General features: G+C 46.1%; 1 protein-coding gene across 1 annotated transcript in view; it reads left to right on the forward strand.

Moving 5' to 3' along the window:
* Positions 1–20234, forward strand: part of Capn8 (calpain 8) — a 61582-nt gene that overhangs the window by 33408 nt on the left and 7940 nt on the right. Inside the window, exons 7-15 of the mRNA XM_042681979.1 lie at positions 1557–1642; positions 4137–4211; positions 5027–5187; positions 7830–8005; positions 11780–11791; positions 13755–13966; positions 15198–15234; positions 16755–16823; positions 19316–19373. Of these exons, the coding sequence (XP_042537913.1) occupies positions 1557–1642; positions 4137–4211; positions 5027–5187; positions 7830–8005; positions 11780–11791; positions 13755–13966; positions 15198–15234; positions 16755–16823; positions 19316–19373 (886 nt within the window). The remainder of the gene's footprint in view (positions 1–1556; positions 1643–4136; positions 4212–5026; positions 5188–7829; positions 8006–11779; positions 11792–13754; positions 13967–15197; positions 15235–16754; positions 16824–19315; positions 19374–20234) is intronic.

Consider the following 20234-nt stretch of genomic DNA (forward strand, 5'->3'; position numbering starts at 1 on the left):
AGAGGGTTATTGAACACATGGGTATGGAGGCTGGGAAGTCCAAGACTAAGTGGTTGTGAAAGATTTATGCTATTTTATAATGTGGCAAAAATTGGAAGGATAGGTGGGCACATTCGGAAGAGAAACAAGTTCTGAGAGAGTGAGAACTCACTACCATGAGAATTAACCCAGTCCCTTAGAAAGGCCTCATTTCTTCATTATAATCTAATGATCTCTTGAAGGCTCTGCCTCCAAACACTGCCACAGTGGGGAGCAAATGTCAACATGAGTCCGGGAAGGGACAAGCTGTATTTAAGCTGTCGCAGTCAGTGTCAGTACTCACAGGTCTAAGCTTTGGAGGTTTAAGCTGTCTGGATTCCCATCCTGCACTCACCATGTACTCACTAGGTAATTGTGGAATGATCAGGAAAGTTCCAGAGTCTCTTGACTTTTGATCTGTAAAATAAAGACAATAATAACGCCCCGCATGAGGAAGTTTAAACGAGGCAATAATGCATTCAAAGTGCTTAGCACATGCTTGGGCTTCAGTCTATCCTCAATACATGCTTTTTGCTGGGATATCGGCATTTGTTTTTTATTATACTGTCTCAGACATTAAGAATTGAGTCTTGCTGAACACCAGTGGCTCATGCCTGTAATTGTAGCTACTCAGGAAGCTAAAATCTGAGAATTGTGGTTCAAAGCCAGCCCAGGAAGAAAAATTTGCAAGACACTCATCTTCAATTAATCAGCCAGAAGCTGGAAAGTGGAGTTGTAGCTCAGATGGTAAAGCACAAGCCTTAAGCAGGGGAAAATATTAAGTCAAACATGATTGGGTATGAAGTCTAAATACTAGTTAAAGCTGACAAACTTGTATTTGTACTAGATTTACTCTTCAGTTAATCAAACTAATTATGAAAAATAGAGCACTGGATAAAAGTCTGAAAAAATAGGTTAAAAGAAAATAAAAGGGAGCTGGGCACCAGTTGCTCATGCCTATAATTCAAGAGGCTGAGATCTGAGGTTTGAAGCCAGCCCAGGCAGAAAAGTCCCTGTGAGACCCCGTTTTTTTTGTTTGTTTGTTTTGGTCGGTCATGGGGCTTGAACTCTGGGCCTGGGCGCTGTCCCTCAGCTCTTCAGCTCAAGGCAAGCCCTCTACCACTTGAGCCACAGCTCCGCTTCCAGTTTTCTGAGTGGTTTATTGGAGATAAGAGTGTCATGGACTTTTGTGCCCAGGCTGGCTTTGAATTATGATCCTCAGATCTCAGCCTCTTGAGTAACTAGGATTACAGGCATGAGCCACTGGTGCTTGACTCTTATCTCTAATTAACCACTCAAAAACCAGAAGTAGAACTCTGGTTCAAAGTGGTAGAGCACTAGTCTTTAGCAGAACACAGGGATAGTGCCCAGGCCCTGAGTTCAAGCAAAAAAAGCAAAAAAGGAAAAAGAAAGTAGAAGTATCATCATTTAGGGACCTAGAATTCCTAGAATTCTATAGACACATAGAGTGCATATATTGTCAGGTGAGACATGAATGTAAGGCAGATGCTTTGTGTATGTGTGTGTGGAACTTGCAGGTGGATTTCCATGGCCGTCTGGAGAAGCTGATCAGACTCAGGAACCCATGGGGTGAAGTGGAGTGGTCAGGAGCCTGGAGTGATGAGTAAGTTTTTCTTTACCTTCCCAGTTCTCCCTGCTCCTGAGAGGTGATGAGGACTACAATCCAGTGAGTTCTGCAGTACTTTCTGTTCACAGGTTACACAGCCTATTCCGGAAAGGTTATTAAATGCTTCCAAAGCAAAATAAAACCATTTAGTTATACTCTTTAATTTTGGCTTTCTTTGGCCTTTGAAAATGTGACAGTTTCTTTGAATTTTGTTTAGCACAGAGGGTTCACCTGTTCTTCCATCAATCACACAGTGGTAGTCCAAAGGTCAAACCCATTATGCAGGCTCTTCTCCTCCCATTGGACAAAACTGCTTCCTCTGACAAAAACCAAACTTCTCCATGATACTGAGATCATGGGTTGGGGCTCCAGTAGGCAGCCATGAATGGGAGCTCACTCCACGAGCTCGTGACTGGTGGTTATTGATCATTTGCTATCGAGGAAATTATTGGATACCTTCTGTACTGGTGAGGTTAACTCAATCAGAGGTGATGTTCTAAGACTCCTATACCTTGGAAATGATGGGCCCAGATGTGGGAGGATGGAGAGGGCATGAAGTAGTTTCCATCCAATTACTACAGCTGGCCCAGGGGAGGTTCATGGTACCATGGTTGAAGTTGCAATGCACTAGCTTTATTGGCCAACAGGCACCTAATGAGAATGGCCGGAATACTGCTTCTCTCCCAGTCTTTTAGCTTTCAACAGTCAAAAGCTTAAGCTCTGTCCATCCATATCCCGTGACATCACCAAGGCCTCAGAAGAGAACTTGATCACATTGAGTGATGGCATCATTACTGCTTGTTACTGCCTAGAACTCCTGCATAAACCTTCTGGTCTGTGTCAGAAAAAAGCTGTGCCATTGGAACCTGTGGATATGGAACCTGTATGAAAGACTTTTCAGTCCACTGCCTAAGATTAAGCAAAACCCCAAACCTCAATTCAGCAAACATTCCTAAAAGGATAAAATGGCCAAATAAAGTTTAAACCCCAGGTTTTGGCCATTATTTTTCACTGATAGCAATGTGTGCAACTGTCAAAAGGATTTGTTGGGCTTTATCTCCTCTCTGTGATGAGACCACGCAGGGTCCTCATAGACTGGGAAGAATTTAGGTGTGGAAACAAAGCCTGGTGGGGGAGACAGAGTGAAGTCTAGGATTTTTACATCCTGGATACTGAAGAAGCAATGTGTTTAATGTCTGAGGTGCAAATCTGGAAGTTCAGCTAATGTCTGGCTAGATTGTTTTTTTTAACTATTGGGAATTAAACTCAGGTCCACACACTCCTCACACATGCCAGACAAGGTGCTTTGTCATTTTAGCTATGTTCCTAGTCCTTTTACTTTTATTTATTATTCAGATAGTGTCTTGCCCTTTTACCTTTGTCAGCTACCTCTGCCTTTGTATGATCTGGGATTGTATACATGAACCACCATACCCAGGTTGTTTTTTGAGGCTAGGATCTCACTAACTTTTGCCTGGGCTAACCTTGAACCATGATCCTCTTCCCAAGTAGCTATTATGTGGTGTGTTTGTGGTGGGGTAGGGAGGGTATTTATTTTGAAAACACTCAAACTCAAGATTAGGTTAGAGCTCAAATTCTCTAATGTCCCCTAATCCTTGTTTAGAACAAGCTTATGCTGATTCAGTTCTGATTAAACCAATGTTTCAATGAATTAAAAAAAAGCCCAAAGAAGACTTTCATTAAACCTTGGGCTCTTAGAAGCCAGCTCTAACTGGGTAATCTGGATTTGGGTGTGCCAGCTTCTATGATGAGGAAGGAGGGTTTGGCTTTGCTGAAAGTGTTCAGAGAAAGGTTTGCCTTTTTAGTTTTCTAAAGATGGAAGCTTAATACAGCTCCATTATTTAGACACTGTACATGTATTTCAGGAAACGCTAACGTCGCAAAGGTCAGGTAGCTCAAGATGGCATTTAAACAATGGACATGGCTACTGCAACGGAAAGGCTACTAGCAGGAGGCCTTACAGGTGGCATTATCACAAGGAAATTGCCATCAAACTGAACCTCGTGGTTTTTCTTGCAGGCTCAGGAGGTGGACTGTGTCCAAGTACCTAGTGCTTGTCAGAATCTCTCATAATATATTCCCCACACCAACAAACCAATGGAAATGACAACTTACTAATTGGCGCTGGAGTACCTGCCCTTCTTGTGACAGGATCTCTTATGTCTTCTCTTTTCAACTTCTTCATTCCTGTGGTCAGGGGCCAGGGAATCTTAATTGGAAATGGAAAACTTGCCCCCAAAGTGAAAATGAGATCTGTCCCTGATGTCTCTGTTGCGTATCCAGGGTTACCCTGCAGTGCCCATGTTCTCAGCCCCATCCCTTCATCCCCCTGGGAAGTTCCACATGCCCAGCCTAGCCTGCTTTCCACTGCTGGTTTGGAGGCATCTTATTTCTGGCTTTTTTTTGTGGGTATAGGGAGGACATTTAGCTTGCTCCTCAGGAATGACCACCTTCAACTTCATTTTCCCAGTGCCCCTGAGTGGAATTACATAGATCCCAGGAGAAAGGAAGAGCTGGACAAGAAGGCTGAGGATGGCGAGTTCTGGTGAGATGCTAATGCTGCTTCATGCCAAGACTGGTCTGGGTGCTGGGTATGTGTGTGTGTGTGTGTGTGTGTGTGTGTGTGTGTGTGTGTGTGTGTGTGTGGCCAGACTCTAGGACATCCAAAAATGTAACAAGTCCCAGGCATGAGGACTTCCATTCTTCTCTCCCCTGTTCTCTCTCTCTCTCTCTCTTTGCCCTTCTTGTGACAGGATCTCTTACATCTTTTCTTGCCCTGGTATAATTCTACCCTTCTATTCATGTCTACAATACTGAAAACCAAGTTTCTGGGCACTTATGGTGGCCTGATCATCTACCTACATGCCTTTCTAATGAGCCCAGAATACTACTTCCATTACTTTAGGCCTGAAACTTACCTTACCATCTACCCAGGTTACCTTCTTGTACTAGAGGTGCTCAGGAAGAAGATTCATGGTACATCTTGAACATAGGAAAGCTTAGACCTCTCTAAGCTGGACATGTTTGAGAAGCCCAGGACCAGGATCTTTAGGCTTAGATTTAACCCCGCCTAGAGGAAGGGGCTGTATGCACATTACCTCCTGGAGTCTTCTTCAGGTTACAGTTCAGAGATGTGAGGAGGTTTCTGGAGGATCTGAGAAGCTAATCACAGAGGGGGATTTGGATGATAGTTTCTGCCTGCTTGCGTCATTGGGTGAGAAAAGATTCATTCAAGTCAGCTTTGAGGCTACTCACAGGGTTTGTTCCCGAGTCTCACGGGTGTGCCTTGAGTCATCCTTCTAGCCCAGTTCCCTGACTGACAGCTTCTGGTTCCTCTGCCCCTTTCCTTTCACCCCCCAGGATGTCATTTTCAGACTTCTTGAAGCAATTCTCTCGCCTGGAGATCTGCAACCTGTCTCCAGACTCTCTGAGCAGCGAGGAAGTGCACAAATGGAACCTGGTGCTTTTCAATGGCCGCTGGACTAGGGGCTCCACTGCTGGGGGCTGCCAGAACTACCCAGGTGAGTGAAGGGCTGTCTGGCACGTCGTTTTTGATCTGAAGGACATTGTATGCTACTCTTTGGATTATGCCTTTGTACTTGAGGCCCCGCTTTCCCTCCCTCCTCTGGCTAGGAGGAAGGACAAGGAGGACGGTGGCATTGCAGTTAACGGCTTAAGTCCTGATCTCAGCTCCTGTGTTCAAATCTCCCCTTCTTCACCCACCTACTTCATCCCTACTCCCAAGAGGCACGCGTCTTACTAACCCGGCTAACGGCTCCTGTTCTTCCCTTGACCTGTCTGACCCACCTGGCTGACATCATCCTGCTGAGCTTGGGGACAGAGTGGCGGGCAAATCGAGGGCTAGAGGACAAGGTTGGCTATTTCTACAGACTGCACCCAGCATGGCAGCCCTTTTACGTTGTGTGCATACCTGAGTCAAGGAGGGAGGGGGTTGGGATGGCACACACAGGGCTCAGTCCTGGGAAGTCTATTTTGGTGCAAGCCTTGGCCTCTGTGCTAACCTTAGCTCATCACCTTATCAAAGGCGAGTAGAGGTCATGAAAAGTCACTAATGTGTACCCCAATAGGCTCCTCCTAGGTTGACTCTACTGAGACAGCATCTGAAGAAGCAGTTCCGCGACCCCATGTCTCTCAGGAGGAAGTAAACTCTGCTCTCTCCACTTTCCACCTCCCCATCTCCACACTCCCAGCTGTGGGCTATGCTGATTTCTGTTATAGATTTGTGTTTCAGACTTGTGTATAGGCAAAGGGCAGGGCCTACCATGCTCTTCTTAGCGCTCGTTCATGGCAGGGCTGTGCTCAGCACTGCAGAAGTTGAATCATCCTGAAATCCTGTGTGGGTGCAGGATGAGGTCCCTCTCCAACCCTATCTAGGAGCAGGGAGCAGATTGTGACAGACAGAAACGGGGAGCCTGTGTCCTGCCCTGATACTTAGTTTAGCAGGCTGTGAGACCCAAGAGACATTTCCCTTGCCCAAGCTTCAGTTTCCCAGTCCTCAACACAAGGTACTTAATTCCTACCTTACAGCTCATGGGGTCTCAGTGAGCATTGTAATATGAAGCACATAGGGAAGCACTTTGTAAACTGTGCAGAGTTATACAAATGGGTTGTATTATCTTTATGGCCCATTCTCTTCCTCTGGTACTGTTAAGAAATAAACAAAAAAAATGTAGGGATTGCTGTAATGCGGCATTTGGGAGAAATTAAAATATGCTCATCATTAGCAAGCTCTTGGAAAATGCAGAGGAAATTTGCATGGATCATTCTGGGAGCTCAAAACGGTAGGGGGAGGAGGCCAAGGTACCTGTATGTACCAAATCATAATCCCATCTGTGCTGCCAAGTAGCTGTCAGGAAGAAATGGAATGCTCTTGCCTTTGGGTAACGATGTAAGTACAGAAGATTACTACATTCTCTTGTCTCTCCTGGAATCGGCAGACATTTGGCTTTAATATCCTATACTTGAGCCTTACACTTAAAAAAAGAAATCTGGAAGTGAAGATGCTGGGAAGGTAAAATTGAATAAGCAATCTTATTGTTAACCACCAACTGCCCTTGGTCACCTGTAAATGCGATGGTTATTGCATAGAGTGAAACCCTTATTTAGAAGATGTAAAAAAAATAACAAAATAAAATAACAAAAACAACTCTCCTCCCTCCCAAAACGAAAATTTCCATTCCCTTTCCCAACCTTTTCTACCCACCTTCCCCCCATCCCCAGCCCCCCCCCCCCCACTCCCCACCCGGGCACATCATTATTGAAATTGTTGAGGCCCTGGAAGGGAACAACCTGTTAGGCCTATCTTCTTCTATCAGGCTTTGCTCCTCAACTCTGTCAGAATTGCTGTGTGCCATCAGCTGTTCCTTCTGACATCTATGTGCTTCTGTTCTTTGGAGAGATTGTCTTTCAAAGGATAGCATGAAATAAAGGAGCCTTTCCAAAGGTGGTGCAGCAGGAATGCTGCTTCACGATCATTCTGATTTCTCATGCATTATGAAATAACTTGTCTTAAAGGAAATGCGTCTCCTCCTGAGTGTCAAACACTGACATGCTCGTGTGAGGCCCTGGGGCAGTGGACAGAGGATTTGTTCTCAGGGATGCTGGGGTTGGGATCCCAGCTGAAAACTCTCTGAAAGAGAACATATGCCAATCATGTAGCTTTCTAGCCTGTCAACCAGAGGTTTCCTTGGTAGCTAGACTCTCTTGAGATTGGGTCCCCAGGACATGCAGTTGCCCTCTTCCTACTTGGTGCTGTCCAGCTGAGAACAGGAACAAATGCCCCATTTGTCTGGGAGGTCTCAGAGGTTACTCCTTATCACAGCTCAGGGTATCCCTGGGCTCATGGGATCTTGAAAAGCTCCAGTCGAGCACGTCTGGGCTCCTGATTGGTCATTAAGTGGGCAAGTGCTAACTTTCCAAGTGCTATGGGCTGTGTGTGTGTGTGTGTGTGTGTGTGTGTGTGTGTGTGTGTGTGTGTATGAGTGACAGGGAGACAGGTAGATCATTTTCCAAGGTCTGCTCAGCAGGCACAGTCTAGCCAGAGATGCTTCTATTAGGATGATTGAGGTTCTTCCCTTCTATTTTTGTTCTTCCCCATCCTCTCTTTCCCCTATGGGGAAATGCATCACCGGGGGACTTCCAGCCACATACTGGACCAATCCTCAGTTCAAAATCCATTTGGATGAGGTGGATGAGGACCAAGAAGAGGGCATCGGTGAACCCTGCTGCACAGTGGTACTTGGTCTGATGCAGAAGAACCGCAGGCGACAGAAGAGGCTGGGGCAGGGCATGCTCAGCATCGGCTATGCTGTCTATCAGGTACTGCTGAGCTGTGTTCCTCCTCTAGTGTGTACTCATGTCTGAAGGCTTTGGCCAGTTATTGGGGTGCATCTTTCCTGTTGCTTGAATACTCCTGATCAAGCATTAGCCTTGCTCCTCTAAATTCTTCTCCTAATGGTCATCCTGAGATCTGAATTCCACAATTAGAGAGTCATTCCTTTGATGTGAGTCTCTGCTGTTAACAGTGAGATATGTACAATTCATTGCATTTTACCTGTCATCAAGAGCTCCATGCAAATGCATGGAATAGATGACTTTTCAAACAGAGGTGTCTCAGGGGGACAGGAGCTTTGAGTGATTTGTGACAATACAGAGTGGGCAAGAGGACTGGGACTGGATATGGGAGCCCAATATACATGTCTCCATGAACAACCTTGAAGCCCTTGGCATACACAAGGCATCAGATGGGAAGCCACATTGTTATTTTTGGTCCTGGTGTCTCTGGATTGGGGAACACAAGTAATTCTGCTCTCAGGTTTAAGCCCCTGGCTCAATATGGTAGTTGTTCCTAGTAAGTTCCCACCCAATGACTTGTCTCACAGGTAAGTTATGAGTTAAAGTGAGACCTTCAGGTCTTTACAGCCTAGCCAGGAATATTCTTTCTATAGGCAAATACTCATAACAGAGGGTTTCATGGTGAGGTTTTTTTTTAAGTTTATTAAGAATGAATTTCTTGAGGCAAAAATACAGTTTTAATCAGGAAGCTGGCTGGAGGTTTAACATTTCAGTGTAAATTAATCCCTGAAAAGGAAGCATTGTAATAAGAAATCAAGACAAGCTCCTGCCATCTTCCTTCTGCTCCTTTACTTATCATAGACTTGAACTCAGGGCTTGAGAGGAAAGAGTAAGTGAGTGTGTGTGCATCTGCACACGTGCACGTGTGTGTGAGTGTGTGTGTTATGTTAAAGAATAGGAGTTGGGGGCCAGGCACTGGTAGCTCGTAGCTCACACCTGTAATCATAGTTACTCAGGAGGCTGATATCTGAGAATCATGGTTCAGAGTCAGAAAAATCTATGAGATTCTTCTCTCTAACTACCAATAAAAGCTGGAAATGGAGCTGTGGCTCAAGTGGGAGAGCACTAGCCTTGAGTAAAAAAAACTCAAGGACAGTGCCCAGGCCCTGTGTTCAAGTCTCAAGACTGGCACAAAAATAAACAAGAATAGAAATTGGTAAGGAATTTCTACTCTATGGTAGGAAAAAAATAACAAAATAAATAAGGCCCAATTGTCCAGCTTAGCAATTCCAATTCTATCTAGTCCAACATAGACTCATAGCTTACAGGCATAAAAACCTGAGGTAGACTTTTGTGTATAGATATTACTCTAATCAATTTTACTGAGCACCTACTATGTGCTAGGTGTGGCTCTGGGAGTTAGGGGGACAGATAAATGTCCTACAGTTACAGTTCGCAGGGTGCTCATGATCAAGATGGGGACATTAGACACACTCAGCTGACCACAGGGAAGGCCATGATGAGACAGATATAAGGGCTGGGTATCTCAGATCCATGTGGGAGAGACTTTGACTGGAGATTCAGAAGATGACGAAGATTTCAAAAGTGGAGGAAGGAAGCAGTCCATCCCAAGGGGGTTCCATGTGTTTCTTGACACTTGAGAGTAGGCGACAGTTTTGGAGTGGGGCAGTGGGCTGGCATGGTAGCTGTGCAGCTGGCTCAGGGACGGTGCACCAGTTCTTCATTCATGAGTTCTACCTTATACAGACAGATCAACAAAGCATTCTTTTGAGATGGCTTTTGTGTGGCATGGTATTTGAGTTCATAAATAATATCTAAAATGTATCAGATTTACAGGCATCAAACTGTAGTTACTTATAAAATACTCCAGTGTGTGTGTGTGTGATCTGTGGTCCGTCTTCTGATGGCCAGGAGCCTATAATTCAGAACATGACATCTGTGAATACTAGCTGTTTTAAAGTTAAGTTGAGGAAATGAATGTAGCCAGTAGCTGGGGCTGTCAAGAGTAGTTGAAGGTATGAGGAGCAGCTTGGGTATAGGGAGTAGCTAGGGTAGTAAGGAGACGTGGGAGTGTAGGGAATAGCTAGAACTGGAGTCTATGGAAGAGCAGGAATTTTAGGGAGAAGCTGGGGTGTAGGGAGTAGCTGGACCAGTGGTGGAGAAGTTGGGATGTGAGGAGTAGCTGGGATTGTAGTCAACAGGACTACAGAGAACATCTGAGCTGTAGGAAACAGGTGGGATACAGAGAGCAGCCAGGGTGTAACAAGTTATAGGGGACAGCTAGGGTATAGAAAGAAGCTAAGAAGTAGGGTTATCACACTCATATCCCTATGTCTCCCTCCTCAGCGCTACCTGTCTGGACTTGGAGTCCAGTTGGAAACTGAAAATCTGTCACTGACTGAGAAGCAGCCATGACCTCGGAAAGCTCAAGTGCTCTCCTTGTCTGGCCTCCCTTCTCTCCCCTTTATCTTCCTGTAGTGACAGCAGACTTCTGTCCGGCAGGCAGCCTGTCATTTGCACTTAGGATCCTGCATTTCGTACTTGACTGCCCTTCCCAGCTCTCCATGGGCAGTCGCTAAGGCCTGCTTTCCTGCCGCTCTGCTCTTGTCTAGTTCCTTGGCGACTCTTGGTAAGGGTGGACTCAGAACGTAGTGACCACAGGATGGTGGTTGTGTTGTTGATGGAAAGACAGCCGAGGTAGTTAGGTAAGTAGCTGCTGGGCTAGGGAAGGCTTTTAGGCCTGCACAGAGAGGAAGGTTCCTGCCAAGTCTTTGCTTACCCAGCCAGCCAGGTCCTCTGCATGGGTAAATTTGATTTAAACTCAAAATTTAGAGGAGTGACAGTGATCCTGGACTGTTCTGTCTCTGCTACAAGGATTCCAGCGGATCTTAACTTCCCTGAATTTAGTTGTTTCTCAGGGTTATAGGCAGTTTTCCACTGACTTAAACTACCAGCTTGCCTTTCCTGTTTTTCGGGTTCAAACAGGCTCTGTGACAGGTCAGAGGAGGGAGAAGGATGTAGTGGGTATGGTAGCGCTGCCACTCTGCATGTATGAGCTCACCTCTTACAGGAGTCAACATCTCTACTTATAATAAGAGAGCCTTACTCAAGCTAAGCTAGTGAAGAAGAACTATCTTAGGTAACCAAATTTAAGGGCAGGAGTGGGATGATTGGGACAGAGGTCTCACTTGCTACTTGGACTTTCTCCCACATTTCATCACAATTGTCAATGCTGTTCTGCTAGTCTAAATTGATTGACCTCCTAATATCACTAGCATGAAAGATGGGCCTCTTTTCCTGAGTTTCAATTTTTTTTCAGTGTTAGAGAAGCACCTAATAGGCCCAGCTTGGGTCACATGCCTGTTTTCTGATCACTTACCATGGTCAAAGGTAGAATCAATTATTGGCTCATGTTAAGTGAAATCCCTCCCTCTGCTAAGTCCTCCATCTGGGAGTTTATTGATTTATAAGAAGACATTAGCTCTTAATTAAACTCCCACTCTGAAGGGATTTTGGATTTTGGAAGATTATACAATTAGAAAATAAAGAAAAAAAGTAGAGTCTTCTACTCCTGGATCACGGGGACTCAGCAGGCCTTTAGATGGCCTTGTAACTTATCAGTGACCTCCTAGTTTCACAAATGTTATTTTCTCTCCTTAGCATGAACTTTCTCTTCACACTTGATTGCAATCTGTCTGCTAGACATGGAGGGATGCACAAGCACAAACGGGGGACCTAAAGCTCTTGGGTAACCTGCTTTTGCCTTCTTACCTGCAGGTTCCCAAAGAGGTATGTGAGTCCTGCACTGAAAGATGTCTTCCCTTGGTAAGAAAGAAGTTGATGGTCTTTGGGACAGGCTCTCTGCACCTGCTTCCTGTGATGGAAGCTGGTTTTCCTGTGGACGCTGCATAGTCTGGTGAGCTGGAAGCTCTGACAATTGATGAAGACCAGCCCAAGTTTCATCTATCAGGCCCCAAAGGAGAGGAGCATGTTCCATCCTTTCCCCTACCTATATTCCTAGTGGTCTGATCTGAACAAGGTAATTAAAACAGTGTAGGCCAACAGAGAAGATGTTCTGATTAGAAAAGGAAGTACCAGTTTTCTCTTCTTGGCTCCTGATTTTTCTTGTGCTCCTCAGTAATGTATGACTGGGTTAGGGAGTCATAGGGTCACCATCCCACTTACATGGTCACACTTACCTGTATCTCAGTTGACTAAAAATGGAGCCTCTCTGGCTCTCCTGAGTAGGGAGCTGCATGGCTGGCCGTAAGTGCACAGCCAGCATAAAGTAAAGCCCCAGTGTATGCCAGCCCTGTGGCTATCTTCTTGGCTGCAACTTGGGGGGTATTTAAAATGAATATCAAGTCCAGTCTGTATCCCAGCTCCACTGTAACAGAACCATCAGAGTAGGAGGACCCAGGTATCATAGGTCTATAAACAACCCAGATGACTGTAGTTGTGGCCAGGGTTGAGAACATTGTACTCTGTGGGGCTTCCAGCAACTGGAATCAATTGCACTAAACATTTAGTCATGCATCTGTCCTTTCCCTACTTTTCCAGGTTTCTGGGCTTGGTCAGTGGTATTAATCAACCCATTTACAGACTTAAGTCTATACAGTATGCCAAGGCTGTAGGCAACTGGTCTACTTTTCCCTTGTCTCTCAAGTGCATGTTATTATTGAGAGACTATAAGAAAGTATTTTAAGCCAAACCTGGATTCAATACAGTTCATGGTGACTTCCATTACAAAGACTCCATTTATATGAGGGGTTGTATGCACACACAGTGGAACTCCAAAAAGCACTTCATGGTGCCCTCAGTGTGTCCCTATAGGTTCTGTTTTGCTATCATCAGGGCTGGGAGGAGTGGGAGGAGAAAGATGGTCTTGCTTTCCTTCTCTCATCAGTAGAACTATGAGCCAAAGAGGGTCTGGTGACCACTTGTGGACAGTGAATACTTTAGGATGGGAATTCTATCTCCAGGCCACACAGAAGTCACGGCTTGACAGCTTGGCAGCACCTGTCAAAGGCATCGTGATGGAGATGGATGGTAGGGATATTGTACTACAGGGAGGCCTCATTATAGCCATAAAATGTGGGCACCTGTGTTTTCAGAGCCTGCTGCAATCACTAATTAGCCTGTGTCCCACACCAATAGCTTCCTCTTTTCCCACAAGTAGATGAGTGAAGGGCTATCTTCCCCCTTTTTCAGAGGGGGATCAGGGCCCTGAGAGAGGCCTTGATCTGGACCTGATTTCCTCCTTTGCTTATCTCCTTCTGAGCTGCTGCCTGCTTCCTTCAGAGCAGCCTAACCACTTTGGTTACCTTTCGGAGCAAGTTACCTTTCTGAGACTTTTACAGGAGATTGACAGTCATTTTACCAGGCTTAGGTCTGTACTGAGAGGGTCAATGTCACAACTGTAGGGACAGCTGCAGCTTAAGAGTCTGTTGGAATCATGGGGAAAATGTCCGAAGAGAAACAACCCATATTAGAGCCCGGGACTCAACCCTTCATTTAACAGGGAAGGCAAAGGGTCTGGCCGAAGTTACATGTCAAGGTCAGTGCCTCAAAAATGCTCAAAAGACACTTGATGACTGACACAGTGATTTCATAGGAGAAGCCAAGGCCTCTTGATTGTCGGCATGGGGTGGTAACAATGAATGATCCCTAACTAAACAGGAAAAAATAGGAATGATTGGCTTTTACCATTTGGGGTGTGGGGAGAAATTGATCTGCCTTTTCCTTTGTGCAGCTGGAGAGTCACACAGATGTTCACCTGGGCTGGGACTTCTTCCTGGGCCACCAGCCCTCTACCCGTTCCAGCACCTACATCAACCTGCGGGAGGTATCGGGCAGGGCCCAGCTGCCACCTGGGCAGTATCTGGTGGTGCCATCTACTTTTGAACCCTTCAAGGATGGTGATTTCTGCTTGAGGGTCTTCTCGGAGAAGAAGGCCAAGGCCCTGTGCGTCAACTTTCACTCTGTTATTAGGGATGGTTGTTGAGTTCAGAGAGAGCAGAGGGAAATGGCCAGATGGAGGTACTAGGCCCTGTCCCTGAGTGACTGGCCCCTGGCTTGTAGCTGATTTGTCCAGGGGAAGCTTATGAAACACCACAGGTCCCCCGTCCCTTCCCTGCTACCCCCTGCACTTTGTTGTGTAGTTCATTAAGGAAGTTCCTTACATAAAAAGCCAAGGCTGGGAGAAAAGGCATGGAGATCCACTTGGTTAGAAGGGTTCCACCATCCAGCAGGGGACACAAGAGCCAGAAAACAGGGTCTGGGGGAGGTACTGACCACCTTCCCTCACACACACACCCCACTAGTACTGTCACATACACTGCACACCAGGAACACACCACACCACACACATCATGCATACCACCCGTGGAACACACTACACATACAACACACACCACATGCAACAAACTCATATACAATATATACTGTGTAACCACATATAAGCAATATACACACACCACACAATATACATATCCAATGTACATCATGCACAGATATTACATGTCCCACACACTACCACATACCACACATACCACATACTACACTCCATACATATATATACATATATACCACAAACATACTGTAATACACACCACATACCTTACATAGTATACCTATACATACTCATAAATGTTTTATATACCTCCATACCATACAAACACATACACCAGACACATCACACACTACCCAGTTGCCATGTAGGTTCTAGAATATCATCTACCTCACCATATATCCTATCTCCCATTCTACACACACTGCATACTGCATATGCGCAGCAGCACACACTATACATACACGTGTTTAAGAGCTAAGTTGTGTGCTGGCTTATTCTCTAGAAGGCCATTTCCACAGGGGTTCTTGTAGTAAGGTTCTCAGGGAAAGAGAAGTGGCAACTGAGGTAAGTGGTGAGAAGATTCCCCAGAGTTTGGCAAGCTGAACATTCTAGAACTCACTGGAACTCTATTGACCTTGAAGCTTTTGTCTCTGATGAAAAATTCAGATCGAGGTGAGAACTGAGGAGTGAAGGGAGGGAGTCCGTTCATGCAGGTTTTAGGAACTGAACATCTTGGGTGAGCAGGTCAGTTCCTAGTATGGTCAAAAACTTCCAGAAACACTATGCCATTGGCTGAACTTTTTATTGCCTCATGTCTGGTTTATTTCTTTCTTCACATTTCAGGGAAATTGGAAATGTTGTAGCTGGAAACCCACATGAGGTATGCAGTCTTTTAGTATGTCCAGCTCTGACACTGTTGGATGGTAGCTCTTTTGGGTTTCTTTTTTAATGTATTTGAGGTCTTTATATATTAAGGGATGGTAACATTTTATCTGTCAGACCACATTATTTTCTAGGCCTTGGCTCTTCCTGATGAAGATGAGCTAGAATCAGTACTGGAATGCAACTTGTGTAATGCATCCTCACCCCTGGAGGAGAAGAGAACTTAGCATCTCCCACTGCTAGTCAGGAAACCCACATAGAAAGCACTCACTGTGTGCTTGAGTGTCCAGGGCAGGATAATCAGTGGGGGAAATAGATACAGTATTTGGATTGATCTCCAGTCTTTTGGAGAACAAACAATAAGAGCATATGAGAAAAAAAGAGGAAAGCCACACATTTCCTAAGCCTGTGTGTGTGTGTAGTTCTAGGAGTGTTGTCTTTTTCTTCTGGTGATGTGTGAAGCTTCTGCATATTGTTGCCACACTGTGTCCAGACAGCAGGCTGTGGCACAGGACTCAGGAATATGGAAGGACTATCTTTTTATGGAGTTCAGGCCTGAGATCCCTCTACTGTCCACCCAAATAGACTGGTGTATCTCTGGATGAAGATGCTACACAAAGCACCCCAGTGGCTGAGCTTACAGTTACATTAAATAGTTGCTTATGTTAGTAAGCAGCCTCAGGCAATCTTGTGCCTTTCAGATTTCTCTTAGGGATGATTTTGGAAGAACTTGACCCAGGTTTCTGGAAACTCTTTGAGCCATCTGGGAAGCTGTGACTTTTCTGTCTTCTCTGGTGGTGGCAGTTGCAGGGGTAGGGGGAGAAATGGCTTTATTTTGGCTGAAGTCCCTTGTTATATCAACAAGCCTCTGGCTAAAAGCACCTGTGTAACGGTTTGTAATTGTCTAAAGACTTTGACACAGATTTGCTCTCATTTGATGTTCAAAATGACCCAACGAAATAGGTCTAGTTAATTTTAATATTAGATTTAAGGCAATGGATATTCAGAGTCCTTGGGAATCCAATGAGTGGCTACTCTGCTATATCAGCCCTGATTCTAGTTATGCATCTGTATTCTTAGCTACTTTTTAAAATCATGTGGTTCTTTGAGAATTTGATACAAGCTAGGGGATCACATATAAACATGACCCCAGATTTTCATGCAATTTCTGGAGCTCATGGACTTTGTGAAGGTCATTGGTAGGAAGTCTACGGAGCCAGACTTGAGACACCTTTGTGTTGGTGTTTCTGTTGCTCTCTGAAAGTGATTCAGGGTTGAAATTAGAAACATAGAGGTGGTAGGGCTCACTTCTCCTCACATTCATAGAGGAACCTAGCCCTGGAACTGCATCCTTGCTGGATTATAAGACTCTAGGCTTGGGTAGCTCTTGCCTTCTTGCCTAAGCCTCCATGTAGCCTCTAGTACAAGGCCCAATAGATACTAATGGATGGTTGGATGAAGTGTGAGTCTTTCATTTAACAATTCCTATTTTAACTTTGTCCCTGCCCTTTCTCCTAGCCACATGCCAGTGAGGTGGATCAAGGAGATAAGCAGCTCTGGAGCCTGTTGGAGGAGTTGGCAGGGAAGGTGAGCGGAGGGTGGACAGCTGCAGCTTCCATACTGGGCCAGAGCACACTCAGGCCGTGGCCGCCTGTGTTCCCTTCCATCTCATGGACTACCGAGGGGGAGGCTTTCTCTACCTTCCCCACGTCGGTGCCTGCCATTTGTCACTGCATCCTGTCTGAAGATAGCGGGCCTTTCCTGCCCCTCTGGGAGACAGTAATCATCACCCTGAAGCCACTTTTCTTGCTGCGTTGACTGACTTGAGAAAATAGAAAAGCCGAATTTCTGGATCCTGCCAGAAACCTTTCTGTTTGTAAATTGGCCCTGATAGATGGAGCCTCTGACTAGAAAGCCAGGGCAGCGAAAGCTCTCTAAATCGATATCCTTCAGAGGTGGAATTGCCCAGCGTTAGCGGACGGCAGCTCAGTTAACCTGGCAAGGGATTGGAAAGGCACATGGGCTGGATACGCGCCTGTGTAGCTCACCCTGAGGAATCCTAGGCCTGGGTATAAGCCCACAACCTGGGTACTGGGAGCTGCCTGTTGCTCCTCCATCCCCTGGCCTGCTGATTGCGTTTCATTTTGGTAGCCATGGGTGAGTTCACCCAGGACTCAATGTATCTCTTCTGGCCCCAGAAATATTGACTGGTGTTGCTTTTGGGCCGGGGAGATAGAGGTTGATAAAGAGCCAAAAAGGACCCTGAAGAGGGTCTACTCCCCAGAGAAGCTCTGGGGAACTTTCTAGACTTAAGGCTGACATAGAAACGGGTATAGTGGTGTATATCTATAGTTCCCACTACTGGAGAGATTGAGGCAGAAAGCTTACTTGAACCTCAAGGCCAGCCTAGCTAATATAAGACCTTGATCAAAAAGAAAAATAAAAGGAGAGCAGTAGAAGCAGATCTATCAGAAACCTTTGCAGAAAAAAGAGCCCTTGAACAATTCTTCTGCACTACCAGTCAGTTGAGAGAGCACCCGAAAACACGAGTCAGTGTGTTTTAGGTAAAGGCGCAGGCCAGTGCTTTTGCTAATAAAGCCTTGTCTCCTCAGCTGAACAAGGGACTGTATTTTATTTAGCACTCCCCTACGATAGAAAAGTAAAGTTCCTATTGGTGGCCTGTGGCTGAAGCTCACCTTGCTTTTCTATTGCTCCTTACTGCGGAGAAGACAGCACCGGTCACCTTGGAGCTCTGCTCTTGAAGTGACAGGGCACAGAGAAGTTGAAGAGCTGGCCAAGGGCACCCAGCCTTGAGAGGGTCAGGGCTAAGGTACAGATGTCCCCTTACTATCTCAACTTCTTTCCTGGAAGACACAAATACCCTGTACCAGAGGTTTCCCAGAGGGACCTCGGGTGTTATGATAGGTGTTATGACCAACCTGTGCCCGAATGAGGCCAGGGGTCCTTGTAAGAGATGGGTCTGGGTGCAGCTCTGGTCTCCTCTATCAGTGCTGGGCCCTGGCAGGATGAGAGAATGGGGAGCGACTAGACCAAGGGTGAGTAAGGGGTGGAGTGCAGATTGGAGCCAGCTCAATCCAGTGCTCCTTCTCTGCACCTCATTCACCATTTGGCCTGAAGACCATCTTCTGTTTAGGGGCAGGGCATGGATGTTCTCTCAGGGTTGGGGCGGGTGTTTATCCCCAATACATATGGGCTCTCCTACCCCTCTCCGAGTCTCCACCCCAGTCCGGAGTAGGCTCCTGTATGGAATAGCAACCCCCACAGGTGCAGTGGGAAAAATCTGGCATTCTGGAGTGAGATCGTCACAACTCTGCACTTGGTAGCTAGGAACCCGAGTCATCATATCAGGGAAATGGCAGGTGACACGGCAAAGGTATGAAGCGTTTCCCAGTTTGCCCGTCATCCTTCATCTGCAGTAGCTCGCATGCAGAGGTGTATGAAGGATTTACACTGAATGTGTGGCATACCTGGATGGCTCCAATTATTGCTATTTGTTGAAATTTGTTCTCTGAGCAAAATCCCATCAGAGAAAGCCCGGGGCAGGCTCCTGTGCTGCTGGGCACTGCATTCATGGTATCAGGGCACTACGGACCTCAGAAGAAACAGAGAATTTGAATTTTTCAAGGTGCCATATGCCTTTTCCTTCCTTCCTTTTCCCTACCCCCTCTCCATCTCCTTCCCTTCCACTCTCTTTTCTTTTTACTCCTTTTTTCTGCCTTCTTTCCTTTCCTTTCCTTTCCTTTATTTTCCTTTCCTTTCCTCTCTCCCTCTCTTCCTCCCTCTCCCTCCTTCCTTCCCTTTCTCTCTTTCTGCTTTCTCTCTTTCCCTTCCCATGATACTAGGAATTGAACCCAGGGTCATGTGCACACTAGGCAAACACTTTACCCCTTGAGTCATACCCCCAGCCCAAGATGTCACATGCTTTTAAAGTCACAGGGCCAGTGAGCATGGTATCTGAGAGTGGAGGAAGTACTCTATTAATGTCTTGAAGTAGCTGTGTGGCCAGGGACAGGCAAGGTTAAGTCCTGACATGTTTGCATTTGGGTTCCTTTTTCTAGGAGTCTGAAATCGGTGCCAATCAGCTCAAGAGAGTTCTGAATGATGTGTTATCCAAACGTAAGTCCCCCGAGGGCCTCTCAGAAAGCTGACGGGCATCTTTGAGAGATGATGGGGTGAAGCTGAACAGGGGGGCAACTGAGTTGTCAAAAGCACTCAGGTGAGAAGTAGCTTTGGCCTCTGACACCTAGAGTCCTCGTTCTGGCCTGCAAAGCAGGAGAGGCCATGAAGGGGGTGCTGGGCAGAAGTTAGGGTGGCACTGGAGACAAGCCAGACTGCCCACTACCAAGAAACCATGATTTAAAATGTAGCCCTCTTAGGGGAGTAATGAAGCTAGGCTAAAGATGACTTGTGTAAGGCTTTCATACAAAAGGACTAGTGTCAGTTGTGAAGGAACCTCTGCAGGTCGCAGGTCTGTAGTTAGGGAGGCCCTGTGACTTTAAAAGCATGTGACATCTTGGTCTGGGGGTATGACTCAAGGGGTAAAGTGTTTGCCTAGTGTGCACATGACCTGGGGTTCAATTCCTAGCCCCTCAGGGGCTACCTGGGGGTCAAACTGCCCCCTGAGGAAGGCTTTATACTTCCTCTTCAAGCCTTAGTGCCAAGCTGCTTTTGCTTCTGGTACAGGGATGGGCCAGGTTCAGTCCTCCAGTTCCCCAGACTATCATTCACCTACTGCAGCAGGTCCTGGAGTGACAATATGGGAAATGGGCATGGCCTAATTTCCCCCCTTTGAAGCTGGACACATGGTTGGGTAGCCCTCGGGAGTTCTGAGTCTTGGGCCTGACCCCGGACCACTCTTCCATCTTCTGCTTTTCTCTTGGTCCTTGTTGACAAGAAGAACAGAGCAAATGGGAGAGGGCCGCAGTATCTTTGGTACCTACCTTGGTTCCTAGGTGTACAGAAGGTAAGGGTTGAGGC

The sequence above is a fragment of the Dipodomys spectabilis genome, unplaced genomic scaffold (genome assembly GCF_019054845.1).
Source record: "Dipodomys spectabilis isolate Male_0828 unplaced genomic scaffold, ASM1905484v1 ptg000069l, whole genome shotgun sequence".
NCBI classification, from domain to species: Eukaryota; Metazoa; Chordata; class Mammalia; order Rodentia; family Heteromyidae; genus Dipodomys; species Dipodomys spectabilis.